At 40.5% G+C, this 19715-nt stretch overlaps 1 protein-coding gene and 1 pseudogene across 2 annotated transcripts in view; one reads left to right on the top strand and one right to left on the bottom strand.

Moving 5' to 3' along the window:
* Positions 1-3169: 3169 nt before the first annotated feature.
* Positions 3170-5018, top strand: LOC129409002 (tripartite motif-containing protein 16-like; annotated as a pseudogene).
* A 1016-nt stretch (positions 5019-6034) lies between these two features.
* rubcnl (rubicon like autophagy enhancer) overlaps positions 6035-19715 on the bottom strand; it is a 27913-nt gene continuing 14232 nt past the window's right edge. The window contains exons 10-16 of one of the 2 annotated variants that reach the window (XM_055154113.1): positions 19388-19518; positions 15743-15807; positions 13695-13734; positions 11908-11985; positions 11016-11130; positions 9042-9103; positions 6035-6708 (exon numbers count right to left, since the gene is read on the bottom strand). In XM_055154113.1, coding sequence (XP_055010088.1) covers positions 6522-6708; positions 9042-9103; positions 11016-11130; positions 11908-11985; positions 13695-13734; positions 15743-15807; positions 19388-19518 — 678 coding nt within the window. In that variant the 3' untranslated portion in view covers positions 6035-6521. The remainder of the gene's footprint in view (positions 6709-9041; positions 9104-11015; positions 11131-11907; positions 11986-13694; positions 13735-15742; positions 15808-19387; positions 19519-19715) is intronic. The other variant, XM_020931678.2, reaches the window with a different exon arrangement.

Below are 19715 nucleotides of genomic sequence, written 5' to 3' on the forward strand. Positions count from 1 at the left end.
ATGCAAACTCCACACACAAAGCGCTCTAAAGTGGATGAGAGTGAATGAAGACATGGCGCCCCCTGCAGCGTGGACAGTGCAGTACATGTTGGTGAGCGAAGTGCCTCACAGCTTTGGCCTGGGACATGACGGAACCTTTTTTCACTCGGAGCAGATCGGACAACGACAAGTGCACCATGGAACTTTTCTTCTCGTCTCCATGGAGATGATTTTGCTTTGCCTGGAATGTTCCACTGTAATGGCATTAAAGGAGCGGGTAACACCACCAGGCCAAGTGACAGGTCAGATTTATGGAGAGGCGAGCCCGGTTACAGTAAGAATGCATTTTTAGCAAAGCAATTAAAAACACCTCGAATTGAATGAGAGCAAGATAGATCGCTTTAATGCCACACTGCGGAACATTCCTGGCAACAACAACATGTCCATGGAGACAAGCAGGTGGCAAATACTCCAACAGAAAAGTGACATAGTGCAGCTTTAAATATCAGGGATTTAAAATGAAACACAAGTAGTAGTAGTAGTAGTAGTAGTAGTAAGTAGTAGTAGTAGTAGTGGTGATAGTAATAATAGTAGTAGTAGTAGAAGAGGTTGAAGTAGTAATAGTAGTAGTAGTAGTGGTGGTGGTATTAATAATAATAGTAGTAGAAGAGGTTGAAGTAGTAGTAGTAGTTAGTAGTAGTAGTAGTAGTAGTAGTAGTAGTAGTAGTAGTAGTGGTGGTGGTAGTAGTAGTAACACTAGTAGTAGTAGAGGTTGAAGTAGTAGTAATAGTAGTAGTAGTAGTAGTGGTGGTTGAAGTAGTAGTAGTGGTAGTAGTGGTTGAAGTAGTAGTAGTAGTAGTAGTAGTAGTAGCAGTAGTAGTAGTAGTAGTAGTAGTTGAAGTAGTAGTAGTAGTAGTTAGTAGTTTAGGTATTGTAGTAGTAGTATGTTGGTGGTTGAAGTAGTACCAGCCGTAGTAGTGGTTGAAGTAGTAGCAGTAGTAGTAATGGTTGAAGTAATAGCAGTAGTAGTAGTAGTAGTAGTTGAAGTAGTTGAAGTAGTAGTAGTAGTGTTGGTGGTTGAAGTAGTACCAGCCGTAGTAGTGGTTGAAGTAGTAGCAGTAGTCGTAATGGTTGAAGTAATGAAGTAATAGCAGTAGTAGTAGTAGTAGTAGTTGAAGTAGTTGAAGTAGTTGAAGTAGTAGTAGTAGTGTTGGTGGTTGAAGTAGTACCAGCCGTAGTAGTGGTTGAAGTAGTAGCAGTAGTAGTAATGGTTGAAGTAGAGTAGTAGTAGTAGTAGTAGTAGTAGTAGTAGTAGTAGTGAAGTAGTAGTAGTTGTTGTTGTAGTAGTAGAGTTGTAGTAGTGGTTGAAGTAGTAACAGTAGTATAGTACTAGCTGAAGTTGTAGTATAGAAGTAGTAGTTGTAGTAGTAATAGTAGTAGCAGCAGCAGCAGCAGCAGCAGCAGTAGTAGTAGTAGTAGTAGTAGTAGTAGTAGTAGTAGTAGTAGTAGTAGTAGTAGTAGTAGTAGTAGTAGTAGTAGTGGTGGTGGTGCTGGTGGTAGTAGTAATAGTAATAGTTGTACTAGAGGTTGAAGTAGTAGTTGTAGTGGTAGTTGTAGTAGTAGTTGTAGTAGTAGTAGTAAAAGTAGCAAAAGAATACTGCAGTAAAAGTATCACGTGAAAATATCTACTTAAGTAACAGTAATAACTAATAACACTTCAAATGTAGTGATTTTGTCCTGAAGTTTATCAAACTGAAACAACTGAATTCTTTGTTTTCTCTCTGTTTTTATTTGTATATTTTTGTTTGATCAAACAATGATTTTGATTTATAAAATAGTAATAAATAAATAAATAAATAAATAAATAAAAACTCAGGCTTTTCAGCAGGTCTTAATAAAAAAATAATGAAAAAATAAATAAATTAAAAGTACCTATATCTGGTTTCAAATGTAGTGAAGTAAAAGTTTTCAATGTGCTTAAGTAAAGTACAGATATGTAACATTTGTACTTAAGTAGAGTATTTTACTACTTTTACTTAGTTCTCTTCCACCATTGATGAGCTGGAACAATATATTTTGGGTGTCAGTATTTATTGTGGGTACATTTTCTGTGTAAAAGTGGGAGATTTGGAGTATTTTTGAGGTGTCAAAGTTTGAAGAAGTGACTTTTCTGGAGAATTCTTGCTCCATTCTGTTGTGTATTTGTTGCAGCTCAGGCTTTTTAATGATCACGTCTCTTTCAAAATGCGTCACTAGGATTGTCTCACTTTCCTCTTATTGTGTCAGTGGAATAAAGTGGTTTGAGCATTATCGTTTATCGCAGTATTTTTCTTTTGCGATATATCGTCTCCCAAATGTGTTCTGGGGACAGGCCTAATATAGTGAAGTGTCCCACAGACTGTTAGGTGCACAAGATGAACATTAGAGCCACATGCAAGACACATCAAAAGTGAGTGAGATCTTAAAGACGCACTATTACACTTGTCTGGACTATGAACAGAACACACAACACATTTAGATGTGTTGTGTGTTCTGTTCATAGTCCAGTGTGACCTTGGATTCTTTTCAAAATGGTAGATTCACCCCAAAACAATGGAGAGATCACTAAATTATTAAAACATGCATGGATGACATCTAGAACCTCTTCAGGCATGTTGTTTTGGAGGTAATAGTGTTATATAAGAAAAAAATAGCATTTTCCCCCCTCTGTAAATATAAAAAACTGACCCAAAATAACCACAAGAGGGAGACATTGCACTAAAAATAATATTAAAGAAGGCAAAGCTTACTAAAGCTGTCTAAAACAGGACTGAACAGATTTACACCAGTTCAAAGCCCAACTGGTCTAGACTGAGACTAAACCAGGACAGAACCAATAAACACACATGTCCTTCTAGAAAGAGCCTGATGAAGATGATGTTTGTTGATACGTTTAGAAATCCTGTCTCCTCACACCAAAGCACTGTGGCACTACACTGATCCTTTACACTGTGTTCCTCTTTGATTCTCTTTTGGAGAGTTTGACTTGTGCCCAATGACCCTGTGTCTGTGACTGTAAACTGTCACACACTCTCATTTCAACTCTGATAAAACGTGTGTGTGTCTTTAAGAGCTGCCACTTCCTCCTCACATCTACACAGAGCTGTGGGTGTGGCTCCTCCCACACCTCTCACTCCATTCTGAAGTTTTGTTTGTGTCAAAGTCCAAGTTTTTGTGATCCAGGAGAGATGGCGCAGAAAACACTCGACCAAGAAGCCTTTTCCTGCTCCGTGTGTTTGGATCTACTGAAGGATCCTGTGACTATTCCCTGTGGACACAGCTACTGCAGGAACTGTGTCCAACAGCACTGGGACCAAGAGGACGACAAGCAGCTCTACAGCTGTCCTGAATGTCGCCTCAGCTTCAGCCCCAGGCCTGTCCTGGTTAAAAACATCATGTTAGCAGCTGTAGTAGAGCAGATGAAGAAGACAGCGCCCCCTGCTGCCCACTGCTATGCCGGACCTCAGGAAGTGTCCTGTGATGTGTGCACTGGGAGGAAGCTGAGAGCTGTCCAGTCCTGTCTGCAGTGTGTGGCCTCTTACTGTGAGCGCCACCTACAGCCTCATCATGAAGCTGCAGCGCTTAAGAAACATCAACTGGTGGAGCCGTCTCACACGCTCCAGGAAAACATCTGCTCTGAACACCACAGACTGATGGAACTATTCTGCCGCAGTAACCAGCAGCTGCTCTGCTCCTTGTGTGTGGACCAACATGAGGGTCATGACATAGTGACCTCTGCCTCAGAGAGGGCTCAGAGGCAGGCAGAGCTGCCGGCCAGGAGGGCCCTGCTGCTCCAGAGCCTCCAGCACAAAGAGACAGACCTGAAGAGGCTCCAACAGGAGGCCCAGGACATCAGACACTCTGCCCAGACAGCAGTGCAGCACAGCGGGGACAGCTTCACACAGATGGCCCTTCTCCTGAAGAAAAGACGCTCTGAAGTGGAGCAGCAGATCCGCTCCCAGGAGCAGACCCAACTGAGCCGAGTCCAAGAGCTCCAGGACCAACGCAGCAGGACGTGAGGGGGCTGAAGAGGAGCCTCTCTGAGCTGGACACACTGGCCCTCACCCAGGATCATAACCAGTTTATACAGATCTACGCTTCACTGTCCCCACACACACAGGGCATAGAGCCAGACACCATTCACAGAGGAGACCTGAGCTACTTTGAGGAAGTGACCAGAGCTGTGTCCAAGCTCAGAGACACACTCCAGCTTACTCTGAGTCCAGTCGAGGTTTTACTGCCACCAGCTGAACCCAGCTCCAGAGACGACTTCTTACAATATTCTACAGAAATCACTCTGGACCCAAACACAGCTCACACCCTCCTGTCTCTGTCTGATGGAAACAGAAGAGTAACAGTTATAAGTAAACCCCAGAGATATCCAGATCATCCAGACAGATTCAATGTGTGTCAGGTCCTGAGCAGAGAGAGTCTGACGGGTCGCTGTTACTGGGAGGTGGAGTGGAGCGGGAAATGTACTCTTATAGCAGTTTCATACAGAGATATTCAGAGGAAAGGAGACTGTACATTTGGATACGATGATAAATCCTGGGCCTTGGAGTGTAAATATAACAGTTATTCATTTCGTTTTAACAAAGTCCAGTCCCAGGTCTCAGGTCCGGTCGGGTCCAGAATCGGGGTTTACCTGAACCACAGTGCAGGGGTTTTGGCATTTTACAGCGTCTCTGGAAGTACCATGAGCCTCCTCCACAGAGTCCAGACCAAGTTCACTCAGCCTCTCTACACTGGGATCTGGGTTAATATTACTGAAACCACTGCACATTTCCTTAATCTCAAATAGCAGCTTTGTTCTCCACAGTTTGGGATCAAATTTGCGTCTTGTATTTTTAACTATTCAGATAAAAGTCTCTTCATGAGGGAATAAAAAAAGATACTAAATTATTCTAAAACTAGAATTACAAAAATATTATAAATACTACTACTATTACTAATTCCTACTTTTACTATATATTTTCTAATCTCTACATATTTAACTTTAGACGCTGCTTTCACTAACTTTATTTCAACTTTCATTTCCAATGTATTTGTAAAGTATGTAAAGTAAGTGTAAAGCATGTAAAGTAAGTGTATGTAAGTGTGTGCTCTAAATGTCATGTCAGATTGGAGCAGTGATGGTGTGTGTGCTCTGTGTTTCTGTGGAACTGTGTTTTGTGTCGACTTGAATCAGAATTGTAAAAGTTGCTCAGGGCCACAGAATGAGGAACACTGGTTATATAATGATGAAGACAAACAGCACCATCTTTACACTGGAACTTTTCAATCACAAATACATTCTGAAATCAATGTGTTTTATGTGTTTTCTTTTGTCTCAAAATCTTAAATTCATTGTAGAGTTGTAAAATATAGCATCAGTATTTACCATAAGTGGAGGCAGACAGCGCCATCTGAAATCTGTGAACCAACTGAGATCTCAACCACGACTAAAACAGGATTAAACCAGATGTCTTTATGTACAAGAGACAGTCCCAGTTTTGAGCCCTGTTTCCTGTGTCCCAGCAGATTTATACAAAACCAGTGATTTATCTCAGTTTTACACAAGAAATGTCCCCGGTGTCCATATTTATGACCAGTCTGCTGCCCGCCAACGTAAAGTGGGAATATATTGAATTTGTTTAGCCAAAATACAGAAAAAGTTAACTTAAAATGACCATAAGGCAAAAAGACAGAAGTCCTTCAGATTACACTGATCACAAGTGAGTCGAGGACACACAATGTTACGTGCTCTTTTTACTGTTTTAATTATACCAACCATCCAAACCATCCAGACCCAGGTGTGTCCCAGTCTGGAATTTTGAAGATCTGGTCACACTGCATTTCTAACATGGGAGTGTACTGCATGTGTGTCGAAGGATTACAGCGGTTACCATGGAGACACTGTAGGAACCTTTAATGTAATAATCTCCAATAACATAATAATTTTAGCCCATTTTGAATGTAATAAGTGAATAATTGGTATTACATTAGCTGTGGCAAGGGAAGTTTATTTGTAAAGTCATTCAAAGTGCTTTACAGAATAAGAAATACATTAAAATCACAATACAAACAAATCATAACATAAATAATCATCATAAAATTAAAAAAGAAAGAGAGAGACATTAAATGAGAGAGAAGAGTGCAGAATGAAAAACTTTCAGTCAAACGTACAGCTAAACCAAACAACATTTGACACAATTAAACCCACTTTCTTGTCCCCGTGTATGTGTCCTATACATTTGAGGCGCCCTTCAGTGTCTCTGAGTTAAATGTGTCAAGAGCAGTGGGACCATCTCCAGATCTTGGTCTAGTCTTGATCAGGACTTTAGCTGGAGGATGTGACCTATGGTGCGTGTTTCGGGTGGATGGAGGAAACCCAGCCAGACACAAGTAGAACATGCAAACTCCACACACAAAGACCTGGGTGACTCGAACCCAGAAACTTGTTGCTGTGAGGTGTGGGTTCTAGACAGTAGCCAAAGCACTCTAAAGTGGATTATTCGAGTGAATTAAGGATTGAAGACATGGCGCCCCCTGCAGTGTGGACAGTGCAGTACATGTTGGTGAGCAGAGTGCCTCACAGCTTTGGCCTGGGACATGAGGGAACCTTTTTTCACTCGGAGAAGATCAGCCATTGAGACGAGAGGAGGCTGCTGAGTCAGGTGACCAGGAAGTACCTCAAACTCCTTCAAAACCCTGAGGAAACAACATAGAATCAACTGGGAGCTGAGCGAGAACTAATGGAAATCTTCTGAGAAGGCGAAATATCGAGGAGCATGGAGACTGTGTGTGAATCTGAAAACAATGTTACAATTCGTAAACAAATGGAAAATAAAAAGAAGAGGAAAAAGAAAAGTTTATTGAGAGAATCTAGTCAAACGGATACGGAAGAATCATTCCTTGTTGGTATGACTGTCTTCATCAAAAAAGATGGGGTTTTTAGCAATCCTCACGACATAGGAAAGTTTGTGTGAAAGTGGTGAGAAGTTGGTTCAGTTCGAGTGACTAGAGGTGGAATGGTCATTATAGAATATATACAAAGAAGCAAAGAGATAGAGCATTAAAAATTGAGGTATGGATGCACTGGTCCGTTGTTTTTGTCTTAGTGGGAACAAAAGAACGATCAGTGGTGTCCTACCTGTGTGGAAGCAAGTGAATTTGAAGATTTCTGGTGTTCGCGATGCCTGGAGACTCAACAGATTCAGAGACGACAGAAGACAGCTTTGACAGACAGATTTGAGGGGGAATTACCAGAGCGCGTGTTCCTGGATAATGTGTCTTACAGAGTGAGGCCCTTTCAATCGGGCTCTTTCAGGTGTTTCTCCTGTCAGGAGTGTGATCATGTGGCCACAGTGTGTACGGGTTAGGGTTGTCCCGATCCGATCACGTGATCGGAAATCGGCGCCGATCACCTGACTGTGGACTCGATCCAGACTAGGACGTTATGTTCCGATCAGGTATCGGATAAATAGTATATGTATATCACACATAGTGCACACAGGACACGCAGCACACAACAGTTAAAATTTTTTTTTTAACTGAGGCGTGGGATTTGCTCAGGGACGTCCAATTAGTGTGACTGTCTGTCCCAGCGCCTGCTGCTGCATGTGCGCATGTTGAGCAGTGGAGCTGGCGCTTTTGGCGGAGGAGAGGGTCCGTCCAGCGGTGTGGAGTGTCTATTGAGCGGTGGGACCAAAGTTTTACTCCACTGTGGGTTTGTGGATGTGGTGGCGGTGCGGGGAGTGGGGGCGGCCCGAGGGAGTAAGGCTGTGGGGTTTCTGTCATCTCGTTTTTAATTGGTAAGATTTTGTATTATTTGGATTTCATAGACGAGCCTAAATGTTTCAAATGTAATGCACATGCAAACATATAATATCAAATATACAGTGTCGATTGTGCAGAGTCGAGTCTCTGGTCTGATCTGATTCTGGTCTGGTTCCTGTTTTGTCCAGTTCATTAACTAAACTAAGTTACACATTCCAAGACCAGACTGTGGTAAAAGTCAAGATTTTCAGCAATGATGGTGAATGGTTAGAAAAGTTAATAAAATAAAAGTTTTGGACATTTGATTTTTCACACTAAATTCAGCCCAAATACTACACTTTGAAATCAATACAGTCTGATCCCTCCACACATCCTGGATCTTATTATTTGCTCTTAGTTCATTTCATAATGTTTTATAGAAGTATCGGATCGGGACTCGGTATAGGCATATACTCAAAATCAAAGGACTCGGACTCGGGGGCAAAAAAATGTGATCAAGACATCCCTAGTGCGGGTGTTAAAAGTTGTGCAAGATGTGGAAGTGACAGACGTGTGGATGAAGAATGTGAGTTCGTCGACATGGACCCCTTGTGTGCACATTGTTCTGGGAAACATCGTGCTGGATCTAATGAGTGTCCACGGAAAAATCTGGAAGTTAAAGCAAACCGTTTGAGAGAGGAAAAAAGCTTTCATATGCAGAGGCTGTGGAACGAGTGAAGAAAAGGGAAGAAGATGGGCCTGTTCAAAAATGTTTGTGTGTGGATAAAAAATATGGTGTTCATTGCTTTCATTGTCAGTTGTATATCAGAGGTGCAGCAAACATCCAACCCTGTGGTCATGATCCTGGATGCAGCACGGAGGATTGTGGATGGTTGAAATATCACAGGGGACCATTTGGAAGACACGCTGAAGGAGAAGTTAGGGTAGAAAATTGATGGCTGGGGCTTAGAACTGGGTGTGAGTATTTTATAACTGTTTTGTTGAGAGAATAAGAAGAACATTAAATGGACATGGCTTTACTTCACACTTATCACTGCGCATAATGTGCACTGAGAACTGTAAAAGCAGTAGGTGTCTTCAAATGCACCAGTTAGGATGCCCGCTGCCGTAAAACTCCACTAGAAGAAGAAGAGAATCAACTGAACAAAGATTTCAGTGTCATTTTAAAGGTGCATTATGGAACTTTCCTGTTAGAGTTTGATTTTTTTTCGCCTCCAGTTTGTGCCAAAGTCTTTGTGGTGTTCATTTTGACAGTGTCCCTTTACCTTTCAGAATATCTGCATCTTCTCAGCAGCTTTCTCAGTCCCACCAACTGACCCTGCAGCTCCTGAAATACACAATACAGTTTAGTGTCACGCAGACTTTAAACACATTTTATTTATTGTTTTATTCATGCTTTAATGTCTTTTATTAGGTTATAAGGTTTATAAAATGTGCTATATAAATAAAGTGGATAGACTGAGACTGTTAGTTGCACTTGTTTTAACTCTTTGTCTGCCATCACTTATTAAAGAAGACACACTGTGCTTGTGTCTGCTATAGTTATAATATGTGACACCCATGGATCATTATGTTGTATTTCAACATTTTAAATCGTAATATTGATCTAAAACAAATAAATAAAAGAAAGAAGTCATCACAACAAAGCGCTACACGCTGCTGGCCCCTGTAATGGATAGCTACACATCATGCGAGTGAACTGCAGATTTTTCGCTCATTTATACCAAAATGACTATGGGACGCTAAGCTTGTGCAGCAAGATGGATTCTTTTTTCACAAAAATCTGGAGAATCCATCTTGAGGTGCTCCCGCTGTACAGTTTAAATTGGACCTGAGCAGTGGTCGGCCCAATCACAGGGCTTCTGTGGCAGAAGGAGGAGTTTCAGACAACATGACGACAACCCCAAGCTCCAGGTCTACACCATAGACTGTATATATATTATATATACAGTCTACGGCCTACACTGAGCAGAACAAACATGTCGGCGACAGTGACAGTGGCTTCTAACACCCTTAATGTGCAATTGCAAAAACGGGAGAATTATCGTATGGACATCTCACCTTTCCAGCATGACACCTGTTTTTGTTTTATCTGGCTCAAGTTGGTTACATCATTTTGACAGGTTTGCGGTGATTGGCTAAAAGAAATTGGTGGGTGGAGACTTTGAGGTGATTTGCTCAATCAGCTCGAGGCATTTTGCTGCAAGTCTGACTTTTTTCTAAATGCTTTCAGAGAGAGCTCTTCCAGATGGATCATGTAGAACTCAATTCAGAGTGACACACATCAAGTCTGGTGTGAGTCAGGTTAAAGGTGCTCTGCCAAATCCTACACTTATCACTGATTAAGTAAATCAAATTGGGGAATAAAGTGAGTACAGCACAGTGGGCTTGTACCTGTGGTGGTGAACATTTCTTGAATAGAGGAGAATAAAGATGACTCAAAAATGCATCACTCCAAATACAACTTTGAGAGGGTAAATGAGAAGGAAACAGTTATAACATGCTAAAAAGCTTTAAAAACAGAACATGAAAGAAAGTATATGAAAGTTTAAAATAATATATTTGTATATACTTTATAAGTTTTATACAGTTGCATTTATCTCAGCTTTATGATTCAAAATGGCCGCTTTTGTTCAAAACTGCTGCTGTCCAACTGTTAATAACAAAAGAGCAGATCCAGAGACTTGGACCTTCCTGTTGGCTCACGTTTGTATGTAGTATAAATTATTTTTTATAGAAAGTTGTTGAAAACAAGCAAAAAACTGGCAGTCTGGAGTTTGTTTTTATGAAAAGAGATGGTAGTTTGCATGTTCTGACTGTGTCTGGGTGAGTTTCCTCTGCGTCCGCTTTCCATCAACCCAAAACATGCACAATGGGTCAAATCCTCCAGTTTAAGTAGTCCTGACCAAGACTAGCTCAAGATCTGGAGATCTTGACTTAATCTGAAGACACTGAAGGATGGGTCAAATGCAGGTTTAACCCAGAGACACTGAAGGACGGGTCAAGTACTGCAGGGACAGACTGGGACCAAAAAACAGCCCTGCAATTTATGCTTGACAAGGGCACATTATCATATTAGCGCCCTCTGCTGTTAGTACGGCTGACTGCACTGGATGGCCGTTCTGGAAAAGTCCAGCACAGGTTTAATCCAGAGACACTGGGATGGGTCAAATGCAGAGGACACATTTCCCCTGCAGGGACAGTAAAGTGTACCTTAAAGTCCATTTGTGTGCACTCACCATAAACCTGCGCAGTTCTCTGGCGGCTCTGTGCGCTGGGACTAAGGACAGGTCCAACACCGGCTCAGACCAAACACAGTCCAGAAGATTCTTGGAGAAGTCACTGACCGGATACCTGCAGATTAACAAGACATTACAACATCACAATCCTTGTAGTTTCAGAAAGTGGAGCCATTATTCAACCCTAAAGATGTGACTAATGAACGGACTGTAAAGGAAGATTTTTTATTTCACAAACATGATATAACTGCCCCCAGATATGATGTTCAAATCAAATATGACTTTTACTGATAACAACTGTAATACTGATTTATTCTTTTATGAGAAACACCGCCACCTGCAGGTTAAAGTGCGTATAACAGGTTTTGATGATTCCCTCATTTTGACTTAATTTGGTGGGATAATACTGCACAGTTTGGCACAATTTAAATTTACTCAACACGCTTTTCTGAAATTTTAAACCTTATTTCAACAAAATAAAGGTGTTTTCTTATATTTTCATAATTTCTGTGTACTTTAGTGGAATTTCGACTCATTTATGGTTGCTAGGTAAAAGTTATGGAATTCGCTACAGTGATATCATGATTTCCAACCAGGATGTAAAATTTGAAACCTAAAATATTGCAAAAGTGGGACAAATTAATTAACATTTTTAGCAAAATGTTAAAGGTGCATTGTGTAACTTTCTCTGTGGAGATGTTTTTGCTTTGACTTGAATGTTTCACAGTATGGGATTAAACCTTTCTATCTTCATGGAGACCAAACCAGACCAAGTTACAGGTCAGATCTGCAGAGAGGCGATCCCGCTTACTGTCTTTTTTTCTAGGTATTTTTGAGCTATAAAACCACTTGTAATTGAATAAATGTAAAGTAAAACTGTTTCATATCTGACCTGTTAAAATCCCACGAGGACAGAACTCTGGCAGGGATCGCAGCTTCAGCTCCAGTGTGGCAGCAGGCACAAAAATACCTGAAGATACCAGCAGAACATCAGTGATATAGAAGGTAACAAAGTAAAAGTAGTAGTAGTAAAAGTACTGTAATTAATCACTCACTGCAGGTATCTGTACTTGACTTAAAAACAATGAAAAGTGGATGCTTCTCTACATTTAGACTTACACAAATATTATTGATCCACAAGGGAAATAACTTGGACACGGTATAGCTCACACGTCACAATATAATATAACAAAGTGTAAAAAATATACATATAATACAATATTCTAAATAAGAAAAATATGAAAAGACAGGTGTCAAATAAAGCATAGTGATATAAATGTATATGTACAAGTCAAAATGTAATAGAAAATAAGAAATAAAAATATCTCAGCGATACACAAGGTGTTATAAGGAAACAGGTGTCTAAACTTTTTACTCCACAACATTTTTTTTAACAAGACTGACAAGTACAAGACAAAAGTATATTTTTTAAAATGATTTGTTTCGATCTGTTGAGGATTTTATTTTAAATGTTTTTATGTCTCAAAATCCCTCCATTTGAAGGATGATTAGATTTCAGTATTGTTACTTTTTACTCATTTCACGTGATACTTTTACCTTTACTTGATTATTTCTTTGCTCCAGTATCTGCAATTTTACTTGAGTATCAAATTGGAGTATTTCTTCCACCACTGGCAACCAGTCAAAGTATGGACACACTTCCTAATTCTCATTTTATCTTCATTATTTTTTACTACTTTCTACATTTTAGATACACACAGACGACATCAAATATATCAGGCAAGATATATGGGATTATTTATAGGGTGACCCTCTGTCCATCCATCCATTTTCTTCCATTTACCCGGGCCAGGTCACGGGGGCAACAGTCTAAGCAGGGTCTCTAGGACCCTGAGGCATTCCCAGGCAAGAGACATAGTCCCTCCAGCGTGTCCTGGGTCTTCCCAGGGGCCTCCTTTCAGTGGGACATGCCCGGAACACCTCCTGAGGGAGGCGCCCAGGAGGCATCCGGAACAGATGCTTGAGCCTCAGCTGACTCCTCTCGACGTGGAGGAGCAGCGGCTCTACTCCGAGCTCCTCCTGTGTGACTGAGTGACTATCTGAGGGAGCACCCAGCCACCCAGCGGAGGAAACTCATTATGGCCGCTTGTATCTATAGGGTGACCAGATGTCCCTATTTACCCAGGACAGTCCCAGTTTTGAGCCCTGTGTCCCCAAGTCCCAGACTTATCCAAACCCACTGATTTGTCCCAGTTTTATTCAAGAAATGTCCCAGGTGTCAAATTTGATCCCTCCCAACAGTATAAAGAGGTATAAATTGTCATTTGTTTAGATGAAACACAGAAAAGGATGCTTAAAAATAAAAATGACCAAAACAGAAAGAAAATGTGACTACACTCACATGTCACATGTTCGTCATGATTGGGCCAAGAGCAGAACAATTAATTATGCACTCGCTGTACAGTTTTATTATTACCAACCACCATAAACCAGGGGTGTCCCAGTTTTTTGATCTTGAAAATCCGGACACCCTAGTTATGTAGTAAAGAAAATGGTGGCAACTTTGAGGATTTTGATGTCATCTGTATGTATAAAAAACTAGAAAGTACTAAAAATAAAGGAGAAAACTTTGAATGAAATGGTGTGTCCAAGCTTTTGACTGGTAAAATCTATGTAAAGAATGGGACAAGTGAAGTCCTACAGTCACAGTATACAGACCTGCCAAGATATTCACAAAAGCGCAGTTTCTTTATGTGTCCTGAATGAGGAAAAAAAGCAAATGGATAAGTTTATGTTATTTTAAAGGTGATCTATGTAACTTTTCTTGTGGAGTCATCTGCTTGGAGATGTTACTGCTTTACATATATACAGTGGTGATGTCACAGAAACTTCACAGCTGATTTCTAGTTTTGTTTTTGTTCCTTAGTCAACAAACATCAGTCAGTTTCAGTCTTTCAGAAATGTATCTTTAACCACAAACCGTATCAAATATGTAAATCTGTACTGTGTTTTCGGACTATAGGACACACTTTTTTTCATAGTTTGGGGGGGGTCCTTATTAGCCAGGCTGGCACCACCTACTGCCTCTACTCAATTTAATTTCTCTCCAGTAATAGGTCAGGAATCAAAATACACCAGACGATTCGCAAAAACCCCAGAAGTGCGAGTTCGGGCACCAGCCAATCAGTGACGAGCCAAACATTCTGTGTTGGCAATGATTCCCGAGATCGAGGATTTAAAACTGGAACAAAGAGAATATTTGGTGAATTTTATCAAGGGGAAAGACGTTATTCTCTTCTTCCTACAGCATTTGGGAAAAGCTTAATATACCAGTTAGTCTTGTTAGTGGCTCATTACATACATCACAACCAAATAGCAGTGATTGGTTAAATAAAAAAAAGTACCTGCCACCCTCGAGTGAACGAATTCTAACGCCATGAGGTCAGACGGTTTCCGCAAAGTGAAACTGGCTGATGAATCAGGCTAAGTCCTTATACTCCGGTGCAACTTATATATTAACATTTTTACACTGACAGCCACGAGAGGCTTTTTGTGTGTCAGTATCTGCTACTCCTGTTCCTATTGTACCACTGTCACTTGGTTCTACTGTGCATGTCTCCTGCAGAAAGAGCCTCTGTCCTGCTGAAAGTGGTGAAATCTGCAGCTGAAAACGAATCGAGCAGCAGAAAGAAAGTTTGGAGTGAGCGAGAAACTTGTGACACCAGGAGGATGCACCATGAAACTTTCCTAAAGTCATTGGATGGATGGACAAAGTCTGGACTTCAGTGACACCGAAACCGTCTTGTCGGGATTCAGAAAGACCCGAACAATTCTAACTGGAACTGATGCTGAGTCTGATGACAGCGACACAGAAGAGGAGGTGGCGCTCTGTTTACCTCCGGAGGTCAAGGAGTTGTTCAGAAGTGACACCGAGGATGAAGAATTGAATGGATTTAGTGATTTGGAGTGAGATGGAGAGTTTGTTAAACTTGTTCTGTTCTGTTGTTTATGTTATAGTTTATCTGAAGAACTGTTCATATGTGACGTTAACAGTCTGTTGTTCTCTCTTCTTTTGTTATTACTAGAACTTGACTTTCAATAGGAAATGTCGGTTCCTGGTCTCTGATTTTATAAAATAAATTTCCCCCAAAAAGTGCGACTTATAGTCCATTGAGACTTACTGTATACTGTATATGTTTTTTTCTTCTTCATTACGCATTTTTGGGCTGCTGCGACTTATACTTTGGAGTGACTTATAATCCAAAAAATAAATATGATATACTGACTCACTGAGTGAATAACAATTTTCCTTAATTACGCACTCGTTTCACAACTTTCCACCAACCACCCCAGACCGAGAGTGACCCAGTTTTTGATTTTGAAAATCTGGTCACCCTATTTTTGGCCTTAAAACAACTGAGTCATGGATACGGAGTTAGCACAAAGCTGGTTTGCCTCTGCGAACTCTTATTATTTCAATTTTTCAAAAAGTCTATGGGATAAATTAATGGAAAATTTACTTCCGGAACCAGGGACTGTTGCGCTCTATAGTATTCCACAGTATGGCATTTAGACTTATCTCTAAAAACACAAGCAAGTCAAGTTAAAACACCTGCAACTGAAAAACAAAAACAAGGTAGATATGTTTAAAGCAACAGTGTGGAACATTCCGGGCAATCTAATCAATTTCCCTGGAGACAAGCAGATGGCATAACTCCCATCGTAAATGTTACACTGTTCTTTAAAAGTAAATCACGTTTACTCACGGGGCTCCAGCTCGGTGCCACATCCTGCACATAGGAAATTCTGAGCAGCTACCACTTCACTGCGTCTGAAAAGTACAAAAATAACGATAATACTTATGGATAGTATTTATGTGTGTACTTGATTTTACCATCTTAAAAGCATGAGAATGAGAAGAGTTTGCAGTGCTCCAAAGTTTTAACCCCACACACCTTACGCTCTCAGAACATCCTAATTATTCACCACGACGAGTTTATGAGAGCTATTCACAACTTCCAGAAACCAGAGTGAAGTTTTGCCGTATCGGTAAAGCTAACAACTACAAAAATGATTCCTGATTGACTTAGAATAAAACGCTTTTGCACCCAGCAGACTTATTTTGACCTCAAAGATCTCTCTACACTATAATATTTTGCTCTAAGGTTTTGCTCTTATTTTATTTTACTGGTTTTATTATTTTAAGACTAGTATGATTAAATCTAAGCATTTATTTTATCATATTTTTTATTGTTGTTGTTATATTATGTATTTGTGCAGCACTTTGAACTGTTTGTTTGTGTAATGTGCTATAGAAATAAAGTGGATTGGATTGGATTAGCATTTTGGCGGTGAATTACTTTGCGGCACATAGACCTACATCAGCGTATTAGTGCCGGATCAAATAGAGCTGTTTTCCATCGAATTAGTGTGGACGAACACTGCATCCACAATGAAAACAACTCAGATACGTACTAGTGTGGATGGGGCCTAGAACAGTGCATAACTAGAAAAGCACTCAGAGAGCGCAGACCTCCGCCAAGGACTACAGTCCCCCTCATATTAATTGTGTTTTCCATAAATATTTGTCTCGTATCTTTCAATTTGGAATATGAAAGAGGATCCCATTGTCCATCCCTGAGTCAAATTTCATGGGGTTTGGTCAATAATTAATCGAGATATTGAGAAACAAAATTTTTGGCCCCATTTACCACAATGTTAACTAAAATTTCAAAGTGATCCAGAATCCAGGATTTCTTCCGGATCACCCCCAAAATGAAATCAGTTCTTCCTTTTCACATTTCCAACAAATCCTGAAAATTTCATCAAAATCGGTCCATAACTTTTTGAGTTATGTTGCTAACAGACAAACAAACAAACAAACAGACAAACGCCGGAAAACATAACCTCCTTGGCGGAGGTAATTAGACAAAGACTTGACCCAGATAGAAGCGAGTTCACAGCTGGGCTATTGACAGTTTACTCTAGCTAAGGTAATGTAAGATGTAAGAAAGTCAATTACTTTTACAGTTATCAAAGATATTTTCTTTGTTGAAAGATACCACACTAGGGGGTCATAAACAGGTCAGATATTTGTACGTGTCTAGACTCTTGTAAAGTCTTCAAACATGATCCAGTGCACTGAGAGGAGTTGATTGCTGAAGTTGATGCAATATGGGTCTGAAATGCAGTTTAATTTTGCCTCATACTTCAATTTATTGCTTGCGTCTAAGTGAGAAGTGAGTGTGTTGAAGTTCCGTGTTACAAGAATACACGTATCAAGAATCTCCAACTTCCAGTCATTGTGCAATTCATACTGGGAAGGATTTTCCAAAAAAGTGAGCATCAAACCGCCATGTTTATTTTCCCAGTGGGATGTGTCTATTGACAAAGTCGATCTTTTCAAGTCTTTTGAACCATATCACTTTTGTTTCTGGTTCTGATATTGTCATATTTTAGTTTTGGGATTCGGACATTGTAATTATGTGGTTGTTGAATCTCCTAACAGCGGAAAACGGCTCGAGAAATGTGTTTGCGAACTCCATAGATGCAAAAGGGAATCAAATGTGTGTGACTGCAAAACTCCGTTCAAACTGTTTCCAGGCGATGGGCAGTATTGATCCACAGGAAGGACAAAAAAGCCATCAAAGCTGGATCCCATTTGTTAAGCGAGAAGCACAGAAGACAAACAGACTGAGCTGCACTTTCTTGTTCTTGTGGTTTTACAGCAACATTAAGGCTACTGTTCAGACTGCAGGGCTTAATGCTCAATTCCGATTTTTTTGTGAAATCCGATGTTTTTGCGAGGTCGTTCACATTTCCAATTAAATGCGACTTGTATGTAATCAGCTGTGTGAACGTAAAACGGCCCAAAAGTGTCCTGCACTGGAGACACGATGACGTCAACCGCAGTGAGCGTGCTCTGTGTTTATGGAAGTTGTCCAAACATGGACACGAGCATTGAGCACCTGGAGATTTTAAAGTTCCTCTCGTACCAGAGCCAGAACATGTACAACTTACTTGTTTTAAGGAGGAGATTGAGAAGGAGAAGGACGAGGTTTTTGGCCGTGGTGTTTTGTGGGACAGCGGCAGCGACGTCCATTGATAACGTGTAGGTGGATGGATGCGCTTTGGCCGTTCACACTGAAGTTGCATTTCAAAAGATCAGATATGTATCAGTTTTAGGAGCACATATTCATTCAAAATCGGATTTGGGTCACTTCAGGCTGCAGTCTGAACGCAGCCTAAGTCTTGGTCTCTTTGCAGTAGAAGTTGTTTCTTGGTGAACAGCTGGTGCCTTTCGCTTTGGAGTTGACTTTTTAAATTCGTAACCAAGGCTGAGTGAGGGATCGGGGTTTTGCTTTGATGGCGCTCCACATACAAAATGTTCACTGCAAACTCAGGATGATTTAGACAGTCAAAGGTTTCCTTTTTGGTCCTTCCCATGGATCAATCCTGCCCATCGCCTTCACCTTTCACTATTTTTCAATTCCATTGGGAAGAGAAACAGTTTGAACAGAGGTTTACAGTCACACACATCTGAATCCCTTTTGCATCTATGGAGTTCGCAAACACATTTCTCGAGCCGTTTTCCGCTGTTAGGATCCAACAACCACACAATTAACGATGTCTGAATCCCAAAACTAAAATATGACAATGTCAGAACCAGAAACAAAAGCAATATGGTTCAAAAGACTAAAAAAGATCAACTTTGTCAATAGACACATCCCACTGGGAAAACAAACATGGTGGTTTGATGCTCACTTTTTCGGAAAATCCTTCCCAGTATGCATTGCGCAATGACCGGAAGTCCGAGATTCTTGATGCGTGTATACTGGAATGCAAAACAAAAACGTTCATGTGAATGCAGGTTCTCTATAGGGTTCAAAAGTATTGAAAATCAGATTCTAACTCATTCTAAAACTAGTATCGAAACAAGATACTCATTTAAGATGGTATCGATACAAAAAAGGTCACACTCGCAGGACAGAAATGAACCTTTTCTAAAAAGCTTTAGAATGATCTGGACAAGTATAAGAGCACATACACATAGACTAGTATTAGTATTAGTTCCATAGTACTAGTACTACGGAACCTACCTGGACCCTTAAGGATTACACAGAAAGTACTGCCATTCAACGCTGAAAATCACATTCTATTGTCTAAAGAAAGTATCAGAATCAGTATTAAGTCTATTCCTTAATATTGGAGCATGTCTGGATCGTCACCTGATGATGTCACAAGGTGGAGCAGAGTGTTTTGAGTTTTCTAGAAGAAGATAGACTAAAAATGAGTGAAGCAAAACAGTCCTTGTATGTAAAGGATGAAATTTATGAACATTTTAACTTATTTTGTTTTCGTTTCAGGATAATGTTTTAGTATCTTAACAGCACTAGTAGGGAGCAGTGTACCTGTGGTGTTTGTGTGTAGTGAGTATGATCTGAGCAGTAGGGGGCGTCCAGCGCAGGGTTCCTCTCATCCGGGTCCTGGTCTGGATCTGGTCCTTCAGGTCTGAGCTCACAACACACTCCCCTCCTGGTAACTGCAACGACAAAAACTCACATAGGATATTTCTGTAGCCACAGCCGCCCTGGGACAGACTGGTAAAGTGTACAGGATTAAACCAGGACTAAACCAGGATGAAATCAGGACTAAACCAGAAATAAACCAGGACTAAACCAGGGCTAAACCAGGACTGAACATGAACGAATCCAGAACTAAACCAGAACAAATCCAGGA

The sequence above is a fragment of the Boleophthalmus pectinirostris genome, unplaced genomic scaffold, assembly GCF_026225935.1.
Source record: "Boleophthalmus pectinirostris isolate CB_2022bp ecotype Guang Dong unplaced genomic scaffold, ASM2622593v1 HiC_scaffold_1, whole genome shotgun sequence".
Taxonomy (NCBI): Eukaryota; Metazoa; Chordata; class Actinopteri; order Gobiiformes; family Gobiidae; genus Boleophthalmus; species Boleophthalmus pectinirostris.